The sequence below is a fragment of the Balaenoptera physalus genome, assembly GCF_965194825.1.
Source record: "Balaenoptera physalus genome assembly, chromosome: 18".
NCBI classification, from domain to species: Eukaryota; Metazoa; Chordata; class Mammalia; order Artiodactyla; family Balaenopteridae; genus Balaenoptera; species Balaenoptera physalus.
The window spans coordinates 62,797,391-62,822,928 of NC_138899.1; the positions used below are offsets into that span (position 1 = coordinate 62,797,391).

A 25,538-nucleotide genomic window follows, 5' to 3' on the forward strand; every position below is an offset into this window, starting at 1 on the left:
CAAACTGGGAGTATTCAAACCAAAACATGGAATGAGGCTCAGAAGTATACTGTTATAAAGCAGCTTATATAGGGAGAAAGTAGTGACTGTTTATTCTTCACAGAAGTTGGTTATAATATTAGAATTTTCAGTGATCACCTCATATCAGTCTTGGGAAATAGTTCAAGTTTGTTTTTTTTTTTTTTGTTTTTTTTTTTTTTTTTAATAGTTCACGTTTTGCTTATGATTTCCAGAGGCATGAGCAAGAAACGACCCAGGTAGTGTTAGCCTTGCAAGTAAACTAAATTCAGCTTTATTTGTGTAACTAAACTCGTTTTGTCTGCCCAGGGAATTTTCAAGGCTGATCTCCATTTGTTTTCGATTTTACCGATTCCTCTTTTTGGTCATTCTTTCAGCAGCCTGAGAGTATCACCAACCAGTATAGGGTTATTCTCGTTTACCCCTCGCTGATGGATAGTCAGGCCAAAGAACGGCATACTCACTGTGTCCATTAGTTGAGTCATCAGGCCAGAGGGCCACGTGGTCACCATCTTCATTATTTATGCAGTTATTGTTGATTTCTCCCAGTAGTCTGACCACAATGGATACCACTTGGTGTGAGAGTGGCTGCTGACAGGCATTAAAAACCCTTGAGAGTATACAATGCCCTAGAGAGGTTAATATGATGACTATAAAGAAAATTTGGGGGTGGCCAAAAAAGTTCGTTCAGGGTTTGCTGTAAGATCATACGGAAAAACCCGAATGAACTTTTTGACCAACCCAAGGAGTGGAAAATTCCCTAGTGCAGAGATTCCCCAGGAGACAAGATTTAAACAATTAAATAACTCAAATGGGTTATAATCAGATTCAGGTTTTACCTCTAAATCAATCTACAATTTTTTTGGATAATGTGTAATTGGGTTTCAATTTTTAAAAATTATTTACATAGACAAAACATGATGTATTAGCAAACATATCCTTATATCCTCATGGTTACAAAATGAACACGAGGATGTTTTAAGTCGGGAGATGTTATTGCAGGTGAGCGTCCACCTAAGTTACGCTCCTATATGGTGTGAGCAATCAGGTAATTTAAGGAGAGGCATTTCCATGTAAACAAAAGAAAAACAGGTTAATAGCAAATTATAAATTCCGTTTCTGAGCAAATTAAAAATTCAGTCTCTGAGGGGTGAGATAGGGAGGGTGGGAGGGAGATGCAAGAGGGAGGGGATATGGGGATATATGTTTATGTATAGCTGATTCACTTTGTTATAAAGCAGAAACTAACACACCATTGTAAAGCAGTTATACTCCAATAAAGATGTTAAAAAAAAAAATTCAGTCTCTGAGTTTGGAGAGCAGCCAGTTGGGAAAATTCCCAGATGTCAAGTTTGAGCATCTTCAGGTGGAGGGAGGGCAAGTAGTGGCAGTCAGATAGATTTTCCTGGTTTGCAGTGTGAAAGTCTCTGGTGATTTTTCCGAGTGGTCACATAGCAACAGGCATGAATTTGACCCCACATGAGCTGTTGTGATGATTTCTCTGAAGTTTACTTTAACTCGTCCAGCTTTATCTTGCATGGCTTTGGAAAAGGACAGTTTTAGTTTCCAAGCCAAAATAGTGGGAAAAAATCAGAAATGTTTGTTTGGAAAGTTCAAGCCAAATATTAGAGGAAACTAGAAGAATTCAGTTTCCATTCCAGTTAACAGGTAGAAAACAAAACCTGCAAGACAATTAACAGCACTAGAATCTGATATCCACAAAGGTGTATTACTAAAATACAATTTTTCTCTCTATAATCATCCCCGTTTTTTATCAAAGATTAGCTTTGATAAAGATTAATCACAAGATTAATTTGTTTGAAAATTAAGTCTAGTTTCAATAAACTTGGCATGATTATTTATATAAGTGCAGCAAGAATAGTGACTGACTATATATATATATTTTTTTTTAACTGTCTTTTTTTTCAATTAATTTATTTATTTTTGGCTCTGTTGGGTCTTCGTTGCTGTGCATGGGCTTTCTCTAGTTGCTGCGAGCGGGGGCTACTCTTCGTTGAGGTGCACGGGCTTCTCACTGCAGTGGCTTCTCTTGTTGCAGAGCACGGGCTCTAGGCAGGCAGGCTTCAGTAGTTGTGGCATGCGGGCTCAGTAGTTGTGGCTTGCGGGCTCTAGAACGCAGGCTTGGTAGTTGTGGCACACGGGCTTAGTTGCTCCGCAGCATGTGGGATCTTCCTGGACCAGGGCTCGAACCCGTGTCCCCTGCTTTGGCAGGCAGATTCTTAACCACTGCACCACCAGGGAAGTCTAGTGACTGACTATGTTGACTATTTTAAATCTCTGCTGGAACTTTTCATAAGGAATCTCAGCTTGAACTTTCAAAAGCCGCTCAAGACCAGGAAGCCAAGACAAGGACCTGTCTAACTGTGTCCTATTATAAAGAGATTAGATTCTTATTGAACATAGATAAATACGTACATTGTCATGAAAAATAAGAATATTTAATAAGAAATTCAGAAATTCTGGAGGGATCAGGCAGAGAGAAAAAGACAGATGTTTTAACCTTTGCTGCCAAGATATACTTTACCAAACTGTTGTTAGTTATAGATAGATAGATAGCTTTAAAGAGAGGAGAAAAAGGGGGTTCTTTGAATCTCAAAAGCAAAACATTAAAGAAGCAGCAGTGTTTTAAATGAAGTCATAAAAATTATAATCATCCTCATCAGTTCATTTAGTATCCTGTAATTAATTCTTGTTTATCTTGATCTTTTGTTAGCAGTTTTATGAATTCATCAGTTTTCCATCAGAGTTTTAGGAATTCTTATTCAGTTCAGTGTTATGATCTTAAAGTTATCAGAAACCTGCATTCTATAGTACTTGTCAGGGTCTTCTCCATGAATTTCTTTGAAGATAAAGCATTTTTTTGCAAGAACACTTTTGCAAAAGCATCAGGGTAAAGCAATAACCATCGACAAATGACAAAAGACAAAAATAGCCATGGTTAAAGATCTGGTGAAAGTTCGCATACAGACACACACAAATAACGCAATTGACAAATAAATTTAGTTATTTCTGTGACATACATTTGAAAATTATGACTGATAACATATCAGAATTTTAGGAATTTCATATCATTTCTAGAACACTTATATATCTATACAAATACAACAAAAAGAAAGCTTAGTATCACTTAACTGACAATGATTCTTATATAATTTAACATATCAAATAAGCCTAATCAGTTTAACTTATCTCCTTTAAAATCAGTTTAACTTATTTGAGAAAACAAATCTTTTGAGATGTTCCAGGGGCCTTCTAGAAAATCCCAACTTGCTTCCAGGTTGGAAAGACTCCAATTTAAAATTTGATTTTGGGAAGTTTGTCAAAAATGTCAAAACAATTTGACCCAGGTCAAGTTAGTCTTGCAAAATAAATTAAGCTTAATTTAATTTAGTTTAGTTTAGCTTTAGTTGTGTGACTAAACTGGTTTTGTTTGCCCTTCGAATTTTCAAGGCTAGTCCCTGTTTGTTTTTTATTTTCACAACATGAATTTTAGGATGGAGTTTTTTCTATTTCTGTAAAAACATCATTGAGAATTTGATAGAGATTGTGCTGAATCTGTAGATCAGTTTGGGTAGTATATTAACAATATTGTCTTCCAACTCATGAACATGGGGTATCTTTCCATTTATTTGTGTCTTTCATATCTTTCAACCATGTTTTATTTTCAGTGTACGAGTCTATTACCTCCTTGGTTAAGTTAATTCCTAAGTATTTTATTCTTTTTGATGCTATTATAAATGAAATTTCCTTTTTGGATTGTTCATTGTTAGTGTATAGAAATGCAATTGATTTTTGTGTATCCTGCCATTTTGCCAAATTCGTTTATTAGTTCTAGCAGGTCTGTGTGTGTGTGTGCACATGCACGCGTGCGTGTGTGTAATCTTGAGAGTTTTCTACATATAGGATTATATCATCTGTGAACAGACGTAATCTTACTTCTTTCTTTCCAATTTGGACACCTTTTATTTCTTGTCTAATGTTACTGCAACATTCAAGACATGCTGAGGATTTTAATGAAATCGTGAAGGTGAGAAATAGTTAGGCTTAGAACATGTTTTGCAGGTAGAACCAATGAAATTGTTGGCTTGGATGTTGGCTGTGGGAGAGAGAGAGAAGTTAAGGATGATCTCTAGGTTTATGGTCATATCAGTTGGCTGAATCATTGTAGTGCCATTTGATTAGATGGGGTAAATGGGAGAGCATGCACTTGGACGGGGACTAGAAAAGCTGTATTTTGGCCATGGATGTGGATAATATAGTTAAAAGCAAGAGAATATGATGAGAAGAGGTCAGAAGACAGACTTTTGGGGCAAGCTCACATTTAGAGAAAGGATAGAAGAGAATCAGAAAGGAAAGGAAAAAAAAAAGAGAGAAAGAAAGAAAGGGAAGCAAAGAGGAAACAATCCAAGGGATAGAATAAGAACCGAGAGAGTCGGAGAAACGAGGAGAACTGGCAGTGGTTAACTGCGCAAAACAAATTGAGGAAGGAAGATGAGGACTGAGAAAGGACCTTTAACGTGAGCAATGAGGATGCCATTGATAACTTCTGACAGCATTTTCAGCAGAATGGGTAAGGCCTCCACCCATGTGCAAGTAAGTTGAAAAAGCAAGTGGGGGATGGAAATAGCTCTAAATAGCTCTCAAGTGCTGTACTTATATAAGGTGGTGCTGATGTTACTGTTGTGTGGAAACAAAAACATTTAGGAGAACTAAAAGCCACTTAAAACCCCTGAGTCTAGCCCATCACATCCCCTTGATCTGTTGTGAAAGATGCTGATAAAAACAGTCATTAGAGGGGCAGGGCTAATGCAGGTTTCTTCCTTTAGATGTAGTCCCTAAGTGGAAATCTTACCCTCTTCATCTTGAGAAGGAAGCCAGCACCGGCGCTCACACCAAAGTTCTATAAAGCACAGATGACTTTCTGACCAGAGTTCCTTATTCTCTTGCTATTGGCTGACACTGTTCATAAAATACAATTTGCTGTTTCACTTTTCTTTTAAATGAGCAAGCTGAATTACTTGGAGGAGGAAGACAAAAGAGATAGAGGAGACAGAGCCAACGCAGCTGAAAGAAAGAAAACTCAGGTGAGCATTTTAATCTTTGCTTTGTTAACTCATTGTTAAGAATTATGCTTTGCTTATCGCTTCATAGTAAGAAGAATAATTTTTAAAAAGTAAGTTTATTTTGTTGTACTGTAAACTTTTTTCTACCAGATAAATGATATTTTTTAAAATATTGGGAAAGTACAAAGAAGTAGAAGGAAGCAAAAACCACAGCTTCTATTGATATTTTCAGGGTATTTCTTTCCATTCTTTTTTGTGTGTCTGCTTATGATTTTAGTTGATTTTCATAGTTGTGTTTGTACACAATGGATACATTATATTCCTTTTTTCCGTTAGAGCATGCATTTTCCCACATTGCTGTAAAGACCTCATAATCATAATTTAAAATTGCTACATAGTATTGCATTGAGGAGATTTGCTGTACTTTACCCAAGCATTCCCCTATTTGGGGCCATAAAGCATCTTTCCTATTTTTATAGAGTGGGTCATTTGATTACGTAAGATATATACTTTTTCCATTCAGAGTCTTGTTTTTTGAGGAGAGGAGGTTAGATTTGAGAATGTAGATTTCAGCAATTTTACTGAGAGGCACAATGAGAGGGAAAGAGTTTGTGCAAGCGTGTGTTTATAATCTGCTTATAACCTTTGGGGCCACAATCAGTGGTTCTCAACTCTGGCTGTACATTCCGTCAGAATCACCTGATTCTGGGGAGATTAGAAAATTACCTTTAGAATAATTGAAAATTAACTTTGGTGGTGATGAGCCAGTCATCTGTAGGTTTTTTGTTTTAGTTTGATTTGGTTTTGGGTTTGTTTGTTTGTTTGTTTTTAACTTTCAAAATTTCTCAGATGGTTCTAACGGGTGGCAAGCGTGATAACAGCCGACCTAGGTTATTTGAAATATTTTCCTGTCTCTGATCCATACCTGAGAGTAATACATTTTAAGGGAAAGGGAGATACACTATCAGGCAAGCCACCCAAATATTCCTTTCAATACTGTATAAATAATGCAAAAGTAATTTGGGTGAAATGTCAAACTTCTAGCAATTTCTATTCTCCACCTCAATCCCATAAACCCTTAAGACGAGGATCTACTTGAGAGTTCCAATTTACTAATGCTTTAAAGAGATGGGTCTGTTTCCAGTGCATTGGTGGTTAGAAGTTAGAGAGGTGGAGGCTCCAGAATGTTCTAAAAGTATCAGAATTAAGCCCAGCGTCTGTTAGTGTTCCACCAAGGTGCCAGCCTTCCTTTCATTTGCAAACTCTTCAAGGATCAATGAATGATAAGGTGGGCATTTAATAGCTGGCCACTGCAATTAAATTTTATTAATAGGTATAAATTTCGTTAATATTAAAAAGCAAAGACTGGGATTGAATTGGGGAGCAGCAGGTGGACGGCCCTGCCTTTCCAGGATCATAGACCTGGCACTTACCTTCTCTGGACCTTGTGTCCCCGGAAGGAAAGTGGACAGAATTTCCAAACCAGAGCTGTTGCTTTGCTTTCTCCAATCAGGAATTGAGAATAGAACAAAGGCAGCTAAACCAAGTTGAAGCCTCCACTGCTGCTTTCCTAGCCTACAGAAGGGATGTACTTCTTTTGATTCAACCTAACTTGATCAAGAGCACGTTAATGAAGTCTCTTCTTGTTTTGACTTGATGGAGGAGAATACCTGTTTAGCACCTTCTTTGATGAACATAAACATCACAGAGTACTTCACTGTTTACAAAACCCCTTTCCATACAGTAGTTCATTTGATCCACAGAATAGCCTTGAGTGCTGGAGTGTGTAATTCTTATTTTAAAATAAGAAAGTGAGGCCAATAGAACACAGGATCTTTCCTAGGGTAGAACCAGAGTTGGCCCAATCTGGTTCAGTTCAGGGCACATACATGGCCCTTTCCTTGCAGCTTGAGTAATGGTTATTGTGAAAAATTTGTTCAAATTTTGTTATGTCTATATAATTGAATATTATTTTAGCTATTTACATGACATTGATGTTTATTAGTTGGCACAGAAAAATGATCATGATTTAGCGATAAGAAAAAAAGCAAGGTACAAAACTGCATTAAAATATGCACTCATTTTTGTTTAAAAATATGTATATTTGAAGAAAGATGAAAGGAAGCAAAGGCACAAACATTTATATATGTCTGGTTGGTGGTAAAGCTAGTAATTTAAGTTTATTTCAGCTTGTATTACCTTGTTTCTGTTTGTTTGTTTTAACCACATTCACTGCTTGTGTAATAAAAATGTAAAGTAAATTAAATAGAATTGTTCTTGTCTTTCTGGTTGGCTCTTCTCCAGAGGAAATGGTCCCAGCTCCTTTCCTTGGCCATAAGGAAGCCAGTCATTTAATTCTTGATGAGTTTTGTTCATTACTTGTCATGAATCTTCCTGTTATTGTTAGCTCGCATCGACTGAAAACTTACCAAGTGTCAGGCACCAAGTTAATCTTTTTACATCTATTTTCCTCAGCAATACTCACTCCCGTCCTCCCTCTGCAGATGAGGGTCTTGAAGTACAGGAATAAGAGGGACCAAGAGGCAGAGCTGAGGGTCGAACCTGGGTCCCATCTAACTTAAAACACATGTTGTCATTCACTATACCATCTTTCCTGCCTATGCACCTGGGGTCATCAAGGGTACCCTCATCACGTAAGCAACACCCGTTTGGGAAGAAAGGTGATACATTTTTGCGGTGTACTCATTTCTGTGTGTCAGGATCCCCTTGGGCATTCGAGTGCCTTGTGTGTGCTCCAGACTCAGGGACTCCTCCTGCTTTTCTAGTTTGTCATGCACACCAGACATCTGAGACGTGCTAATCCCCCAAGGCTAAGCCTGGAAGGTGAAAGCCTAACAAGGGATTGTGAAATTACCCAGTGAGCTCTGGTTAACACAGCAGCCAAGCTGGGTAATGCAGAGAAAGGCAAGAATTGGCCTGGGTTGATCAGCTCTGCTGTAGAGGCTTATCAAATCCATAACAGAACCCCCAGCACTATATCTATGCTGTTCTCAGGGAGCTGCCCACTGCCTTCTCTGTGTTGGAATTACTTACGTGTGAGTCTCATTCCTTCTACTGGATGAAGAATGCCTGAGGATGGAGTCCTTGCAGGCAACCCAGTACATGGGCTCCATTAAGAATAAATGGACAGGTGTAAATAAATTAATTCATCAATGAACGTGAACTTTAGTTAACGGCTTCTGTTTCTCTCTGTTGAACCTATTAACCTCTTTATATTCACTGACCCATGGAGAAAGTAGTACAATCTTGGACAACCTTTAAAGGAAAACTTCTCCTATTGGATGACTTAGTGGCAGTAAGGGCTGACCCCTCTGACAAAGGAAACGGAGGCTGGAGCAGCAACCTGGAACCAAAGAATCCCAAAGTTGGAGGGTCCTCAGGAAGAGCCAGGGCCAGTGCAGAAGCTTTTTACATCTTTACTGTTTCAAGGAGAGGTTTCAAAGAAGGAAGCAGATCTGAGGAAGAACAAGAAGGAGGAAGGGAGGGGAGGGGCGAATGGGCCAAGGGAAGAGCAGAGAAAGGAAGAGAGAGGAAGGAAGGGAAGGGGTGGGGAGTCTATTTGCTCTGGACATTTAAAGATTAATTAAGCTGGGAAAAATGAAAACGGTCCAGTCCCAGGTTATTACTCCTATTGTATATTATAAAAACAAGAATAGTTTTATCATTTAAAATAAAACTATTTCCCATGTAAGTATCCTCCTGTGAGGCTACAGAGAGAGCATTTTACCTCATTTGCCCCTCTGGTACAGGAAACACAATCAGCTACAGAATGCTTGAAGGCATCACAGATTCTTTGAAGTAAGTTGGTTTCTTTTCATTTTGAGTCTTACCTCAACAATAACTTTGTTCTCTTACAAATTCTCTTGAGAGGTTTGAAGGCGACTCGCCTGGTTAGTTGTAGCAGAACTTGTTGGCCCGGAGCCAGAAAGACAATTTGCAACCCTCAGAGATATAAAGAGGGTCACCTCCTATGATGCTGGGGTCCCTTTTGTAGTCTTCCTTTTGCCCCCATGCCATTGACCCTATATATTCCTGTCCCCAAATCTTAGATTTGAATTTCAGAGACAGAACATTTGTGAGGAAAAATGCACTAACATCATTCCGTTGCGAAAGACCATTGGGAATTTTTTTTCCCCCAGGGCCTATCTGGGCAGGCAGTACAGTGAGACATAACATGAGGGGGTGTTGGATCACAGCTTCATTTGCTCACTCACTGGTCATTTCTTTGTGCATGTTTATGGCCATGAGCTGTGCCAGCGTCTGGGATACAGCAGTGACAAGTAAGGCGTTCTAGCCTTCAGCGAGCAAACATTCTGGTGGGTGGGGATAAGCAGGAGTTAGTGGCTGCCCCGTGGGGTAGTGTGACGACAGAAAGCACTGGATCAGCAGCCGGTCAAGACCCGGAGGGGTCAGAGGAGGCTTTTTCTAGAGGATTCTAGAAAAAAACCTGAGGCTGGTGAGAGAGAGCCAGGTGATGAGCTGGAGCTCAGAGCGTGTAGGCAAGACAGAACCTGGTATGTTCGGAGCACTGAAATAAGTTCCACGAGGCTGGAGTGGATTTTACTGAGGAGAGTGGTGGCGAGGTGACAGCCTGTATTGGGGGGCCCTGAGCTGGCCCCTGTGATGGAAGGAGGCGCTGGTGGAAACCTTCGGTAATAAGGGCATGTCTGCCTCAGAGGAGACACTGGGCAGCAGGATGGTCTGGGGGAGTGGGGAGCCGGCAGTGTGCTTTGCCCCTTGCTCTCTCCTTTTTAGGTCACACAAGCCCACTGTCCCCAGGCTACTGGCAGCTGGCTAGGGCTCTTTCCTGGGCAATTCCCCTGGTTTTCAATTTTTTGAGACATAGGAAAACATTTTCTTCTCATCAGTTTCTTACTATCCTTTACGGGCATCCTGCACCTGGCCTACTGAAAAGTTCTTAGGCTTTTTTTCCCCTGGCAGCAGTCAGGCTCGCACAGGCTTGCTAACGCATTGAAAGTGTACGATGTGCCAGGCTCGGTGCAGCTGGGGGGCGTGGATTTCAGTGTGCTGCCTGCCTGGTCCCCTCAATACACCGAAAGGCTGAGCACTTGCTAATGCCCACATCACCAGTAAGGGCTAGAGCTAGGATTTGGATCCTGTTGGGATTTACTCCCCAAATTTTCCTATGACTTCTTAACACCTCGGAATCCTTCCAGGAATCCTATGCTGTGTAACTAACTACCTTGGTAAATAATTCCTTTGCTCCAAGAAGTGAATTTAATGATGGGATATGAAATGCCAAGGCGAAAGGCAGAGAGGGAGTTTTCATTTGAGTGAGTGGGCTTTGGGGGAGCCCCTGAGTCATGTCACTTAGTCACTTTGATTGTGGACAGGGAGAGTCCTAATGCTGACACAATCCCTTGGAAATTATTGGAATGAGTAGGGCAATGGCCTCTGAGATAATACTTGCTGATTTTCTGTCTTTGGAATCAGAAGACTTGGAAATCAGAGACTCAGCTGCAGAACGATTCTGTGGCCTTTCTTGGATCAGAAATTGGGTTAATAACAGATACCTCCAATCTTCCTTGATACACTGATGAAGTGCATTAGAAAATGATTTTTTAAATGCTTGGGACTTCCCTGGTGGTCCAGTGGTTAGGACTCTGTGCTCCCAATGCAGGGAGCCCGGGTTCGATCCCTTGTCAGGGAACTAGATCCCGCATGCACGCTGCAACTAAGAGTCCGCATGCCGCAGCAATTATCCCACGTGCTGCAACAAAAACTCGCAGCAGCCTAAATAAATAAATAAATAAATAATTTTTTAAAAAAGCTCAGGTATTTTTATAAAATTAAATCCACAATCAGCTTTATAGGCTTATATATTCTAAACATAGAAAAACGAGAAGTTATGAGAGCCAGAGAGAAGACAGCACTAAGTCAAAATAATGCTTTAAAAAAAAAAAAAAGAAGCCGTATCTCCAAGGAGCCCAGAGCTCTCCTTACATGTTAAGCTTTCTCTGTCGAATTTGTGGTTGTTTGGTTATTGTGGAGCCTGAGTGTTAGTGGTTCGGATGAACATGGAAGAAATGCTAGCTGTGGGAGAATATTAGAGAATGAAATAAGGCGATTCAACAAGGATGGAGGTGGGAAGAAGGATGTCGAGATACTGCCACACGTGTCGCTCTCAGAGGCAGAGAGGCCCCTCATGGGCTTGGATGCCAACCTTCTGCTAGGGTTCAGGCCCTGCCTTATCCCTGGGATAAGTTGTTCTCTGGGAGAACAACAAACAATGACATTGTGAAAAGACTCCAGTTTTAAGGTGTAGTTATCCCCAAAAGTGTCCGTAACCCACAGGCACCTTTTTGCACAGGGAAATTCTCAAGAACGGAATTTCAGAAGAGAACATGCAAACTGACCGATCAAGTGAATAGAGGGGAAAAGCTTGTCAGCAAAAGAGAGAAAAAAGGCAGCTGTTGCTAAACCGTCAGCAAGACGCTGCTACTTAAAAGATCTGATATTTTGACCGTACCAACACTCTCCAGATTATCAGTTTTCACCCACGCTGACCTTTGTCCTGATGGCAGCTCTGGCAATACACTTTTTCTTGAGGCGTTTCTTCCTCCATCTGCCCATGTGCCTTTGGGGTGGTGGATGTCATTTTACCACACACTCTGTGGTCTGAGCAAAGTTCTCCGTTTAGTGGGAGAAGGCCACAGCTACTGTGCACTGCATGTCCAGCCTCACCCCAAACGGGGCCTGACAGGCAATATTTCAAGAGGGCCCAGCAGCCTGAGGCAGAGTCCAGGCAAGGAAGGCTTTGGTGGGTTCTCAGGCATCAGGGAAAGTGCTAGAAGGAGAGAGAGGCAGGTGCCAGCTCAAGGGCACATGTAGATCGGCAGCAGGTAGAAATCACTAAGAAGTTGACAACCCAATGACTGTGATTTCAAGAAAAGATTCTAATTAGGAAACTTAATACCATAGAGTGTGTCTGGTCTTTAGAAATAAAATAGAAAACCAAGATAATGAAATTCAGAAGTTATTTGGGAGGGTTCTGAACTTCATCTGAACTTTCCAGAATTTAGTCAGGAAGCAGGGCTGAAAGACTGATTAATCACCAGTATCCCCCTTCCTACTGGCCCAATCCTGGTGGGAATCCTGAGGAATCTGGGGAGAAATGGTGAAGGGGGGCTGGACAGTTTCCTTGTGAAAGAAGCCAGTGAGAGGAGGCGATTACAAGCGGGAAACTGCTCAGAGCACTCGGTCCCCCGAGGGATCCTCTACCTGGTGGGACTGTTCCCACCCTTGCTGCCAGGACTCATTCAGCTCTTCCCCTTGATGGAAAACAGACCAGGTCCAAAGACTGCTCCTCAGGGCTTCAAGCTCTCCAGGAATCCCCCGAAATCTTAGGAAGAACACACTGACTTTTCTGTCTGCTGAGCTCTGGGGCAAGTCTGGCACAGTTTGGTTGGGATCTGGGATGAGAGGTTGGGCCCTACGAGCTTTGCAACTTCCAAATGTGGACTCCTAGCCAGAGGACAGATATGAGACAATGAAACTCTACTTAGGCCATAGGCCCTGGAGGGGTAACTTCATGGTCATCCGGGAGAATTATCAGGATAGCAGGGAGAATTATCAGGCCCAGGACCCTGGCTGAGGAGTCCCTCTGGGGCCCAGAGCTGTTAAAGAGATCTTTGCCGCACAGAGAAAATCAATTGGAGAATTTGCTCCTGGGGGACTTCCAAAGTCATAAGTGCTATTTAACACCTACTGGTTTACAGCAGATCTGCAAGCACCCCTTTCAACGATGGGCTGACTTCACAGCTATGAGGTGTGGGGAAGTAAATGGCATTCAGAAGGCAAAGGAGCATTAGGCTGGTGGTGTGAGACGTGACTTGCACTTTGAGGCACTTTGGGAGAGACAGGGTAGAGGATGAGAGTAGCAGAATGCTCCGAGGTGCTGACTCCATGGAAACAGGGCCCCACGTTGTTCACTCCCCTGCCCCCTATTTATTCCGGAAGCCTGGAGACCAGCTCAGTTCCTCATTCAAAAGAGGTTGTAATCTCAGATCTTTTCATTTGTATTTCTGTTTTGGTCTCCAAGCATTTAATTCACTTTATCCCTCGAAAAAATTCTAAAAGTGCAAGACTGTTCCTGGGAGGCTAAAGAAGTCTCCGAAGCTTTACGTTTCCACCAGCACATTTGGAGCCTGTTAACAACTGAGGGCTGAGCCAGCAGTGTTGGATTTCAAAAACGAGGCCCTCACTGATACTTCTCTGTTTTGTGGGGCATATTAGTTTTGCACTCCAGGGCCTCTGGGATTTTGAGGTTGTAGGATCTTCCAATCCAGAGGGTCGAATGCTCTCTGCACAGCTTCAGGGAGCTAAGTCTGTGAGCTTTCGCAATAATAACAGCTAATGATGCTGAAAGCTCAGCCTCTGTGCACTGGTGCTGCATCAAATCTCGGAGACAGAGTTTTGGGTGAAGTAGAAAAGAATAACTTTATTGCTTTGCCAGGCAATGGGGGACACAGTGGACTCCTGCCATTGAAACTGTGTGTCCCAAGCCAGGAGGATTTGATGAGTTTTAGAGCAAACGATTCAAGGATGGGGCTGCTGAACAAGATTAGCGTGTGTGCAGCACCTATACTCCTAATCTGGTCTCAGGTGATCTTCTCCTTTTTTTTTGGCCATATCATGCGGCAGGTGGGATCTTAGATCCCCCGACCAGGGATCAAACCGTGCCCCCTGCATTGGGAGCACGGGGTCTTAACCACTGGACGGCCAGGCAAGTCCCTCAGGTAATCTTCTCAATGAGCTTCTCTGGTTTCTTTAATCTGGCCTCAGGTGGTCTTCTCTGGTATGAAGAATGCTGACATCTTCCATTTGTTGGGTTTTAATTCTATGAAGAGCTTAAAGACATTGTTATGTGTATCCCTTGAGGCAGAACCAGGACCCTGTCCCAAGGCTGCACTATTGTTTCTTGGCCGCCCTTCCCTTGTCTTTGCATCCCTTACCTTCCCGGATTAGCAACTGTTTGAATCTGCCCTTTGGAACTCAGGGAAGGTCATGGAGGTTGGAGTCTGTTCCCTACAAGAAAAGGGGGACAGAAAGGCTTCCGTGCCCAGGAGCCCCTGCTCGGTTTCACTAACATATGCTGCTTTCTCCTCTGGTCCAGACTCTGACCTCAGTGCCACTCACAGCTTTTCTTGCTTAATCCTCACAACAACCCAGAGAAGTAAGGACTATTGTCTTCATTATCTCCATTTTACTGATAAGGAACTGAGGCAGGGAGATAAAGGCAGCTGTCCAAGGTCACAGAGAGCTGGTGAGTGAAAGAACCAGGATTCAAACCAGAGTTTGTGTTCTTACCTGCTGCTCTACTACTGCTTCCCTGCAGCAGAGAGGAAGCCTTGTCATTCCTTTTACCATTTTTATCATTAAATCATCTCTCAGCCTTTGCTTTTATATTTTTACAAATACTTTTCGCCTCTTTAATCATATGCCTAAGCCCACACTTTGAGATGTAATCATAGTAGTAAACGTCATTTGTGCTCACCCTGTGCAAAATACCTCACATTCCTTATGCCGTTTACAGATAAGGAAACTGAGACTCTGAGAAGATAAGTTATTTGTTCAAGATTCCCAAGCTTGAAAGTGGCAGATTTGGCTCTATGACCTTACACCAACATTTCTATGAACTTCAAAAAGAATGTTCTATTTGCCATTGCACAGTATGCAGTAGCTCTGGGAGCTAAAATCCAAGTTATGCTCTAAAGTTATTAGGGAAGATAAAAGAGCATTATCGTGGAGAGAGCTGTGATTTGCAGGTTGGGTTATTAAAACAGAAGCTTCCCACTATGGAGAACTTCAAACCCACAAGGACATGGCGGTTGGACGTAGACGTAAGTGAGGAGGAGAAGAAGACTAATGGGGCTGTGAATTCACCTGGACCATCAGATTCTGTAATCTGTGTCTAACACATGCGCTTTATGAGCCTGCTATGTGCTATGGTAACTCTCATTTGTCTAGTGATTAAGAGTTTACCGAGTTCCCTCAAATATGCGTGTGGCATAATAAGGTATGCAAAATCAGCAGAGGACTGTCCCTTCCTCTTGCAAGTCTCATAATCTGGAGAGGCCAGTGTAATGTCTGCCTAAGATGTATCTGTCAAAGCACATGAAGAATTAATTTCAGGCTGCTGTAGTTTATTCACAAGTGCTGCAGGAGTGATAAAAAAAAGAGAGAGACCCGTGAGAAGTGTCAGTTGGGTAAGGTGACATGCAGAAGGTGATACAGGTGTTGAAGAAGAGGATTTGGCTTGACTAGAGTTGGGCACCCTGCAGATCGGGGAGAAGGGGGATAGAGAAGAGGGGAAAGGCAGAGGTAAAAGAGAGCAGAGTGAACGGCACAGGTACGTGCCCGAAGAAGTGCAAATCCAGGTTTCCGCTGCCTGGCGTTGAGGAGCAGCAAAATAATAGCAATAATGCCAGCTTTACGGTTTTCAAAGTGCTTTTACATCCATTATCGCATTTGCTCCTCTCAGAGCTCTTTCCTGATGTGGGGTCCAGGGGCAACATTACCCGCATTTTACAGACACACTTCCCCAAAGAAGCTAAGTGATGTGTTCGCCAAGGCCCTGTGTACCTAGAAACTGGCAGACCAGGACCCAGACTTCTGTGCTTTTCCCACCATCTGTCACTTTGTGGCAGGCTCCACTAGCTGAATCTCGTTTATGAAAATACAGGTATTGCTGGGACAAGGGGTGCAAAGTCTTAGAGCTAGAAAGTGGGACGGTTGGGAGTCAAATCACGTCTACTGGACTTCAGATTCGGTGTACATTCTACTCTAGCCCTGTTCAGGTGTCTGATGTTGAAAAGATAGGACAAGAAATGAACAGAAGAAGACATTGCAGTCATTTGTAGGAGATGGGCTGAGAGTAAGACGGTGTCTCAAGAGAAAAGAATGCATCTTCCCTCCCTGACTTCCTCCAAAAACAAACCCTTCACAGAAGCTGAGCTGAGATGTTCTCTCTCTCCTCTGAGAAAGTGGTCACCTTCTCAACCCCTGCTCTTTTATCAGCTTCCTGGCCTTGGAGTCCCGCCCCACCCCCTCTGAACACTGATAAGCTTATTGCTAAATCTCCTGACACTTGACACGTTTTATCGCCACTGACCACTCCCCCCTCCTTGAAGTTGCATTCTCTTTTTTTTTTTTTTAACCTGGGCCCTCAGCAGTGAAGGCGTGGAGCCCTAACCACTGGACCACCAGGGAATTCCCAGAAGTTGCCTTCTTGATTCGTGTCTTATCATTCGGCCAGTCTTTCTCAATCGTCTTTCCAGGCTCCCGTTCTCTCTGCCTGTCCCATAATTGTTGATGTTCCCCGAGGTTCTGTTCTGATCCTCTTTCCTTCTCTGCTCTTAAACCCCTGCAGGAGCTCCTCCACTCTTCTGGCTTCAGGTACCAAGTGCTGATGGCCCCTAAATTCATCAGGCTCTAGACTGCAATGGGACAGTTCTTGCGTGTGTTTTGTCGACTTAAAAAAAAAAAAAAAGTACAATGTAAGAGTTGCAAGTTAAGTTTTAGTTGGGGCAAAATGAGGACTGCAGCCCGGGAGACAGCATTTCAGATAGCTCTGAGAAACTGCTCCAAAGAGGTGGCGGTGGGGGGGAAGAGGTCAATATATATGTGATTTTGGTGAAGGGGGAATACATGCAATCAAGCACATATTTTTGCAGAAGTTCTCATCAGGGTTACTGCTAGTCACGAGGAGCAGACGTCACCATGAAGGAATTTAGTGCTTTTCTGGATATGAGAAGATGCAAGAATTGGGCACATCAAATCAGCTCCTGAAAATATCTTAACTATCTGAAGACCTGTTCTGCCAATTTTTCTCAGAGCACCAGGTGCCTCATTCCTGATCTCCACTCTGAATTCCTTTCAGGGGGTGTTGAAGGTCAGCAGCTGCAGTGGCACCTGATTTAATCCTTGTAGAGGTAGATGGCAAGTGCCAATTTGTAGTTGACAGTTTCATAAATGCTTCAAATTCAAAATGCCCCAACTTGAACTCATTTTGCCACCCCAAACAGCAATTTCCTCTTATTCCTCTTCTGTTCTTTTTATCAATGTAATGTACCATTCTCCCCCCCAAAATACATGAGAGGGTCCTTGACCATCCCCACCTCCAACTGCCCCTGACCTTCCATAATTAGTCCATCCCCAACTCCAGTCATCTCTCATTCCTTTCTACTCTCAATCTCATCCAGATATGTTCACCCCCTCTTTCCTGGACAATCACAAGATCATCCCCACGTGTCTCTCAGGACCTAGGCTTGCCTTTTTCCAAAAAGTCCTCCATCCCTGCCAGAATCACACCTTTAAAATGCAGATCTGCTCCCCACAATTCAAGGGCTCTCATTGCCCTCAAGATAAAACCCAAGATCAAACTCCCCAGTGTGGATGTGAGTCATTCTCAAACTACCCTCTGCCTACCTCATCCTTCCTTTCATGCCTCACCTAGACTATCATATTTGCAGTTCCTCAAACTGTGTCACTGCGTCTTAGGGCCTCAGTCTTTGGGCTCTGCTGCCAGGTCACAGGCTTGTACCTGAGAACCGAAGGTAAGCACACCTGTGGACTTACAGTCTTAGTCAGTGCTGATGATGGGGGCAGGATGTGTGACAAGGTCTATCCTGGCAAGGCATCAAAATATTTTTTTTTCTAAGTATAAATAAAAATAACTTCTGTGAGGTTTTGAACAGTTGCAGCTTTGCAGTGACCATGAAAACATCCTAATCATCCACATAAGCTCTTCATCCTCATTAGACTTTGGTCATGCGGCATGTTTAGTTTTCTTCATAACTGCAATCTGGAATCTCCATCTGCTGCTGCTTTGCATTGTTTCTTCTTTGTTGTTTTATTATCAGTAAAGCTGCAGCAGACAAAGCCTCAATTCTTTCTTTGTTCCAAGACCGATTTCAGTCCAGGAAGCTGTGCTCTCCCTCTAAGGCGGTGCAAATTACGCTGTCAATTTAGTTCCTAATTTTCCTTGAATTTACCTCTTCATATATTTCTCAGCTTCCTGTCACATACTTAATTGGTCTGGCTGATTTTTACAGACACTTCTAACAGGCCATTTCTTTTTCTTTTTTCTTTTTTTTTTTTAGCAGTCTAGTGAAAGTTTGCAGTGTGGTGTAGTCAAGTGTATTTTTTATGGGCGGAAAAGAACAACCAAAGTGTTTAAAAGATTTCTCAAGAGAAAGTGGCCAGCTTAATGGAGTTTTGGATCTGAGCTAGCCCTGCTTTTAGTCTGTGGCTGTTAGTTAAATGAGGCTTCTAGAAAGGGTGTTTGTGTATTTTCTTTCTTTAGCTTTCCAAGGATTAAGATGCTCTTGGAATCAAAGTCCCAACTTCTGTAGTTATCTTCTTTCTACAAGTGGCGCTGTTTGACAGCCTTGGACCACTCCCACTCCCGTCCCCCTCCAGCCCCTCCAGGGCCCAGAACCAATCCCAATCTGAGGCAGAGGAATTGAAGTAACTCTGGGACTCAGTGTTACCCTTGGGGTAGGTCTGATCCTGATCTGGTGCCTCGATTCTAAAATTGGGCATCTCTCTTTTCCCCAAGATTTGGTCCCCACCTCAACAGGGGAAAAGGGCCTCTGTCTTGGTATCCCTGGCCTGAGGCTCTGTGCCGAAAGTATTGTCCAGCACTGAGGTTCTCCAGGACTCAGGGCCTGCCTGCAATGGCCAACCCTCCTCTCAGATCCAAAGTCCTCTTCTTCCATCATGACCTGGAAGTACAAGGGCCTTGCTGCTTGCAGTCTGACCTTCCCTCATGAGTTCTGCCTTCCTCCCCAGTTGCTCAAGAAGTCCCTGTTGCTAGGGTCTGTTGTTGGTCCCCTCATATCCCTCAATTCCCTTGTGGAGCAACTGTTACCATCTTTTTTATGATCTCTTGTCTGTGCTCATACCTGCTGGATCCCATTCTCTGCCTATGATAAGGGACTTTCCCCAGCATCTGTAGCTGTCCTTGCATGCTTGCCACCCCCAGTGAAGGAGGAGTGCAGGGCGGGGTCCCAGGTTGCCCGTCTCATTGCAATTTACAGTCCCTGTTGGTCTTGAGATGGGAGAAGTGGTTTTAAGGTCTTCATGGTCAAAAAGTTTAAGAACTTGATTGCTTTCAAGTCTATTTCTACTTTTTCAGATCCTTTCCTGATATAAGCTTTTCCTAAGATTATATCTGAATCCTGGCTCCAAAGTCAGGGCTGTGTGGACAAGACTGTCCTTTTCAAAATCAGTAACAGGGACTTCCCTGCTGGCGCAGTGGTTAAGAATCTGCCTGCCAATGCAGGGGACACGGGTTCGAGCCCTGGTCCGGGAAGATCCCACATGCTGTGGAGCAACTAAGCCCATGTGCCACACTACTGAGCCTACGCTCTAGAGCCCGTGAGCCACAACTACTGAGCCCATGTGCCACAACTACTGAGCCTGTGCTCTAGAGCCTGTGCTCCGCAACAAGAGAAGCCACAGCAATGAGAAGCCTGTGCACCACAACGAAGAGTAGCCCCTGCTCGCCACAACTAGAGAAAGCCCTTGCACAGCAACCAAGACCCAATGCAGCCAAAAATAAATAAATAAAATAAATAAAATTTTAAAAAAATTACAGAAAGTGGGAAGGGAAGATTGATCCAAGTGAAAAGCATCTGGGTTTGCTAACTGGCGCTTACAGAGGTTAGGCTCTAACCTCTTTCCACAGAGGCTGGAGGCAGAGGCCCTGTGTCCAGGTGTGGGCTGGAACAAACAGCAAATTCTTTCAGCAGCCTTGAGTTTTCTCAGGCTATGTAAGAAGGGGAGGGTATGGTCATCCTAGAGGTGCAGACTTGAGCTGTTAAAAACCATATTAGCACTTCTATGTTAGCTGTTATTCAAGTCTGTGTAGGCCAAGGTTGACACCTGGTTGAGAAGAGGACTCAGAAGACCTTGGCTAGAGTTTGATCAAGGAGAGAATCTTTGTCAGCTTCCAGAGCAGAAGCTGTGTAATTGATGACTTTCTCCAGGGTCAGAGACAAGCTTTGGATGATACTCATTTGGGCACTGGGCAAAAGTCCCCCCAGTTTGAGGATTCGGCTTCAACCCAATAAATTAATGTTTATTCTGCATTCCAGAAATTTATCATGAAATGTAATGAAGCATAGAGTAAAGACATATAGTAAAAGTATAAGCATACAGTAAAAGTGTAAGCACATAGTAAAATATAGGCAATATTTTTTGACTCACGTTTCAAAGAAAAGCTAGTATTTCTCTCTGTTTCATTAAAACCTGGAAAAATGTAAGCAGGAAGTAACTTTTTGTATCTGTTTCTTTTTAATTCAGCATGGAGAGAAAACCTGTGTCCTTACCTCCGTCCATCTCCATATCAGAAATGGAACCCAACGGCAGCTTCAGCAATCACAATAGCAGCAGGAACTGTACAATTGAAACCTTCAAGAGAGAATTTTACCCCATCGTGTACCTGGTAATATTTATCTGGGGAGCCTTGGGAAATGGCTTTTCCATATATGTTTTCCTGCAACCTTATAAGAAGTCCACATCTGGGAATGTTTTCATGCTAAATCTGGCCATTTCCGATCTCTTGTTCATAACCACGCTGCCCTTCAGGGTTGACTATTATCTCAGAGGCTCCAATTGGATATTTGGGGACCTAACCTGCAGAATTATGTCGTTTTCTATGTATGTCAACATGTACAGCAGCATTTATTTCCTGACTGTGTTGAGCGTTGTGCGTTTCCTGGCAACTGTTCACCCCTTCCGGCTCCTTCATGCCACCAGCGTCAAGAATGCCTGGATTCTATGTGGGGTCATATGGATCTTTATTATGGCTTCCTCCACAGTGCTTCTGAAAAATGGCTCTGAGCTGAAGGGCAATGTCACATTGTGCTTGGAGCTGAATCCTAAGAAAGTTATTAAACTGAAGACCATGAACCACATTGCCTTGGTGGTGGGCTTTCTGCTGCCATTCTGCACGCTCAGTATCTGCTACCTGCTGATCATTCGAGCTTTGTTAAAGGCAGAGGTCCCAGAATCAGGGCTGCGTCTTTCTCACAGGAAGGCGCTAACCACCATCATCATTGCCTTGATCATCTTCCTCCTGTGTTTCCTGCCCTATCATATACTGAGAACCCTCCACGTAGTCGAGTGGAGAGTGGATAAATGCAAAGAGAATCTACATAAAGCTGTGGCCATCACACTGGCTTTGGCAGCGGCCAACAGCTGCTTCAACCCTTTGCTCTATTACTTTGCTGGCGAGAATTTTAAGGACAGACTAAAGTCGGCACTCAGGAAATGTCATTCACAGCAAACAAAGTGCAGCTTTCCTGTGTGTGTGTGTGGTTAAAAAAGGAAACAAGAGTGTAAGGGGTTATTAGGTGACGCTGTTCCTATATCCTTGTGTCCACCTTCATTCACACGTAGTCTCCAAATGACTGTGTATTTATACCATTTCCAACAAAGGTCGATTCCCAAGATTTAATTGACCATGACTTTTGTTAATAAGACCTACTTCAAAATTTTCATTAGGTGTATCTTCAGTGTTTGAGTCTAAATAGAGAGTATAGCAGGAAAAATCCCTATTAGAGTCTTGCAACTTGAAATGTCAGACTGGGAAAAAGTGCTGAGCACGGTGACTGCTGCTTCTCATCAGATCCTGTACCAGATCTCTGGCCCACTAGGCATTCTAAATTCTTAATTTTAAGACCACCCCAACATTCCTAGCTCCAGCTCCTCTTCCCTCTTCAATCCCCTGAGACACAGCCAATTAACAAAGCTACTGGAGGCCCCAGAGCAGATAAGAAAAGCATCCTTAGAATTCAGGGGAAAGACTTAGACTGTGAAGAGGAAGGCTGTCCTCTAACAAAGCAGAGTCAAGGTCCCCAACAAGAACAGTGGGACAAAAACAGGGAGAAGAGAGAAAGGGGAAAAAAGAATTTCATTTTGCACTAGGAGAGGGTCTCTAGCACACTGAAGGCAAAGGGCATGCCTCTCTCTTGTCAGGGGGTGAGGAAAACAGGAAGAGTAGGAGGAAGACCTGGGGCATTGCCCTAGCAGGTGGAGGGATTATGTGTGGAATAGGAGAGAAGGGGATCCATTTTACTCTTGAGATTTGGGTTCGGGCTGTTCACTGCAGTTCCCATCCTGCAGGTTAATCCATTTGGATGGGAGCCAGAACAGAGGAGTTGGTGCTAAGGGTTTGGTTGGGCACTCACAGAGAAGGTGGGGTGGAAGGTAAGTTGCAAAGTTGTAAGTTGTGGTACCCCTGAAATTCTATTAACATTTTGGCAGAACATGAGTAGGGTGGCTTTCTTTTGAGAGAGTGTAGCAAAGCACTGGATTGTGGGAGGGAGGTCCTTTCTGTCCAGTGAAACAAGGCTAAGGAGACTACCTACTGCTACCACCATGACCACTGTACTGCCAACAATTGAGTACCCTCTCTGTGCTGGGCAGACTGCCCAAGGCACTTCCCATCCGTTAATTCCATTTAACCCTCACACCAAAGCCCTTCATCTTCATTTTACAGATGAAATCAAGGAACTTGTTCAAGTTCACACAACTTCGTAAGAGTTTTAAAAACCTCTGCGCAGAGAGGTGGGCTGCTTTCCCTTCCATTCCCCTTGCAAACCTCCATAAGGATTAGTTGAAAGTCTGAGTAAGAGTTCTCTTCCCCCATCAGGTACCTACCCCTTCTCACTCTCATGAGAAGACTGAAGGCTGAGGTTTTCTCTTTGGAGTTGTTGACCCCAAGATAGAGTGGAGAGTGGGAGGGTGGTGTTCTGAAGCTAGCAAGGGACTGAAGGAAAGTCTTCATAGAGAACAAGAGCCCCAGAGCCATTCCCTCACTCAGCTGCAAGAATGCCGACAGACTCATACCTTGTCAAGACAAAAGCCTGGAGGCTCCTCCTATGGGGAAACTGCCCGACTCAAGGAAAAAGACCAACAGACACAGACTTTTGGGTATTCCCCCAACACAAAAGCTGGTGCCGGCCCTATTACTTACCCGACAGGAAGCCCACACTGCAACTAATCCCTTCTACTCGTAGAGAGCGTCTAATCAACCTGTTAGAGCGTCACTCTTATTATGAGCAGTCAATGACGACCACACATCAGAGGAAAGGGCCTGAACATGAGAAACCAACAATGAATGAGAGGGTAGATAGAGACATTTTCAGTATGAAAGATTTCAACGTTTTTATCACCCTCACACTTTTGATTAGAAACCTACTGGAGAAATTGCTTCTCTAAAATAAGAGATGAACCAGGATAAAGGAAAACATGACGTCTAGCAAACAAGGAGTAAGATGAAGAAAATTCCCAGCACGTTTGTGCATAGCAGAAAAACAAGAAACTAATTGATCTGCACACGTTGGAGGGATTTATATTTTTCTTGGGTAGCGTGGGATGACTTAGTAAAAATACATAGGAAAATAAGCAAATGAAAAGACAATGCACTTATTAAATGCTAGGGGAAAAGAAACTGTTGTTTAAGAAAGGAAATATAACCATAGTACACTACATGGCTCAGCTGTGAACAATATTTACATAGAGAATGTAAATAGCAAATAACGGTGATATAACTTTTTTCAGGAAATGAGGGGGAGAGGATGTGTATGACGGGGGAGGGGTATAATAAATCTATGTTCCTATATTTTATCACAGAAAATTCATCATAACTAAAGCTAAAGAATGACAAATATCTGTATAAAAATGTTATTTAACAATAGAGGATAAAGCCCAGAAGAAACAGTGAGAAAGATTGACAGGGACTGCCTTTGGAGAGAAGTTGGGTGTGGGAGGATAAGGTGGGGATTTCTTTTTTCCTCTTAATAAGTATTTAACTGTCTAACTTGTGAATATGTATTGCTGAAATAAAATTAAAATTAAGTTGAAAATTAATTTTAAAATTCAAATTAATTCTGCCTTAACAAAAAAAAAAGACGAGGAAGAAACGAAAGGTGACCAGAAATGGAAATTGTGCACTGAGAGAAGAAAGGAAAGCAGAAAAGGACTACATTTGGATTTGGGCCCCTGAGGGAAACCTACCCAGCCCCCCCCATGGAAAGGGAGCTCCCTTTTGGGGTGAGGGGAGTCACTTTCTGGGGTGAGGGGTGATTTGGTATGTCAGGATTTTTTAGCTGTAAGTAACAGGATACCCAACTCCAAGGGGCTTAAACAACCACTATATTGCATAACTAAACCATACAAAAGGAAGTTGGACTTCAGGCCCTAGTCAACCAGGATTTCTGTGAGCCTTTCTCTCCAAGTGTCGGCTTGGTCCCGTGGCTGAATCACCTCATGGAAACAAGCTGATTGCGAGCAGCCTGAGGCTACATGTTTCCTTACTTGCATCCAGGAGAAGAAACAGGGTATCTCCTGCCCAAGTCATCTAACAAAAGTCACAGGGTTCCTTTTGATCAGACCTACTCAGATTACATACCAGCTCCCAATAAACCAAGGAAGAAGAGATTACGCTGACTGAATAAGGATGACCAGAGTCTCCACCTAAGGCGGGAGTTGTGGGGGAGAAGATCAAAATGGTGGGTAGGAAGATGCAAAACTCACTTCCCCCCACAAACACATCAAAAATACATCTACATGTGGAACAATTCTTGTTGAAAACCAAGTGGAGTGGCAGGAAGACTCCTGCACGACCAAGGCTGTAAGAAAGATCCGCATGGAATCAGGTAGGAAGGGAAGAGAAGCTGTTGGGTCAGGACCTGTGCTACTGGGAAGGGACTCAGCAGAGAAGGGAGATTACATGGGTGGAGACCCTCCCTGGGGAGTGAGCAGTTAGAGCCACACACCGGGCACCCTTACCTGGGGTTTGACACCAGGAAGACGAGTCCCCTTGGCCTGTTGGAGGGCCAGTGGGACTAAAAGGAGGGCTATGGGAAGCCTGACGCCACACGTGAGGAGCATGGACACAGTTACTTACTTCCAAAACAAGGTGGAGAGGGTGGCCGGTTTTCCGCGACCGCCCCAGCACGTGTCCCAGCCTGAATCAAGCAACTGCTCCAGCCCCGCTTGCTTCAAGATGCAGCTCCACTTTGGGGCAAGGGCTGCTGCGGCCAAGGAGACAGCTCAGCTATGAGACACAAAAGCAGCTCAAACCCAAAATGGTGTCTGAGCAAGGCTGGGGCAATCATTACTGGTGCATATACAGGCAGCATATCAGAAGCAGTCCTGGTCTCTGTCTGGGTGCAGACCACCACAATCTATGCCCTGACCCGTGCAAAGCACCCACAGCGACCCCAGCTGACCTGCAGTACAGCTCCACACCAGGGTAAGGGTGGCAAAGGCCAAGGGAGAGCTCAGCTGTGAGGGACAAAGGAGGCTGAGACTCCAAGCGGTATCTGAGCAGGGTGGGGAGGCAGCTACCACTGGGGCTTACACAGACAGTACATCAGA

At 43.4% G+C, this 25,538-nt stretch overlaps 1 protein-coding gene across 1 annotated transcript; it reads left to right on the plus strand.

Moving 5' to 3' along the window:
- The first annotated feature begins 1,198 nt into the window (after window positions 1-1,198).
- CYSLTR2 (cysteinyl leukotriene receptor 2) lies at window positions 1,199-24,026 on the plus strand. Its single transcript, XM_082435251.1, is given in 3 exon segments — window positions 1,199-5,123; window positions 20,454-21,456; window positions 21,459-24,026. Coding segments are annotated over 2 exon segments (1,038 nt in total). The 5' UTR covers window positions 1,199-5,123; window position 20,454; the 3' UTR covers window positions 21,495-24,026.
- Window positions 24,027-25,538: the final 1,512 nt, after the last annotated feature.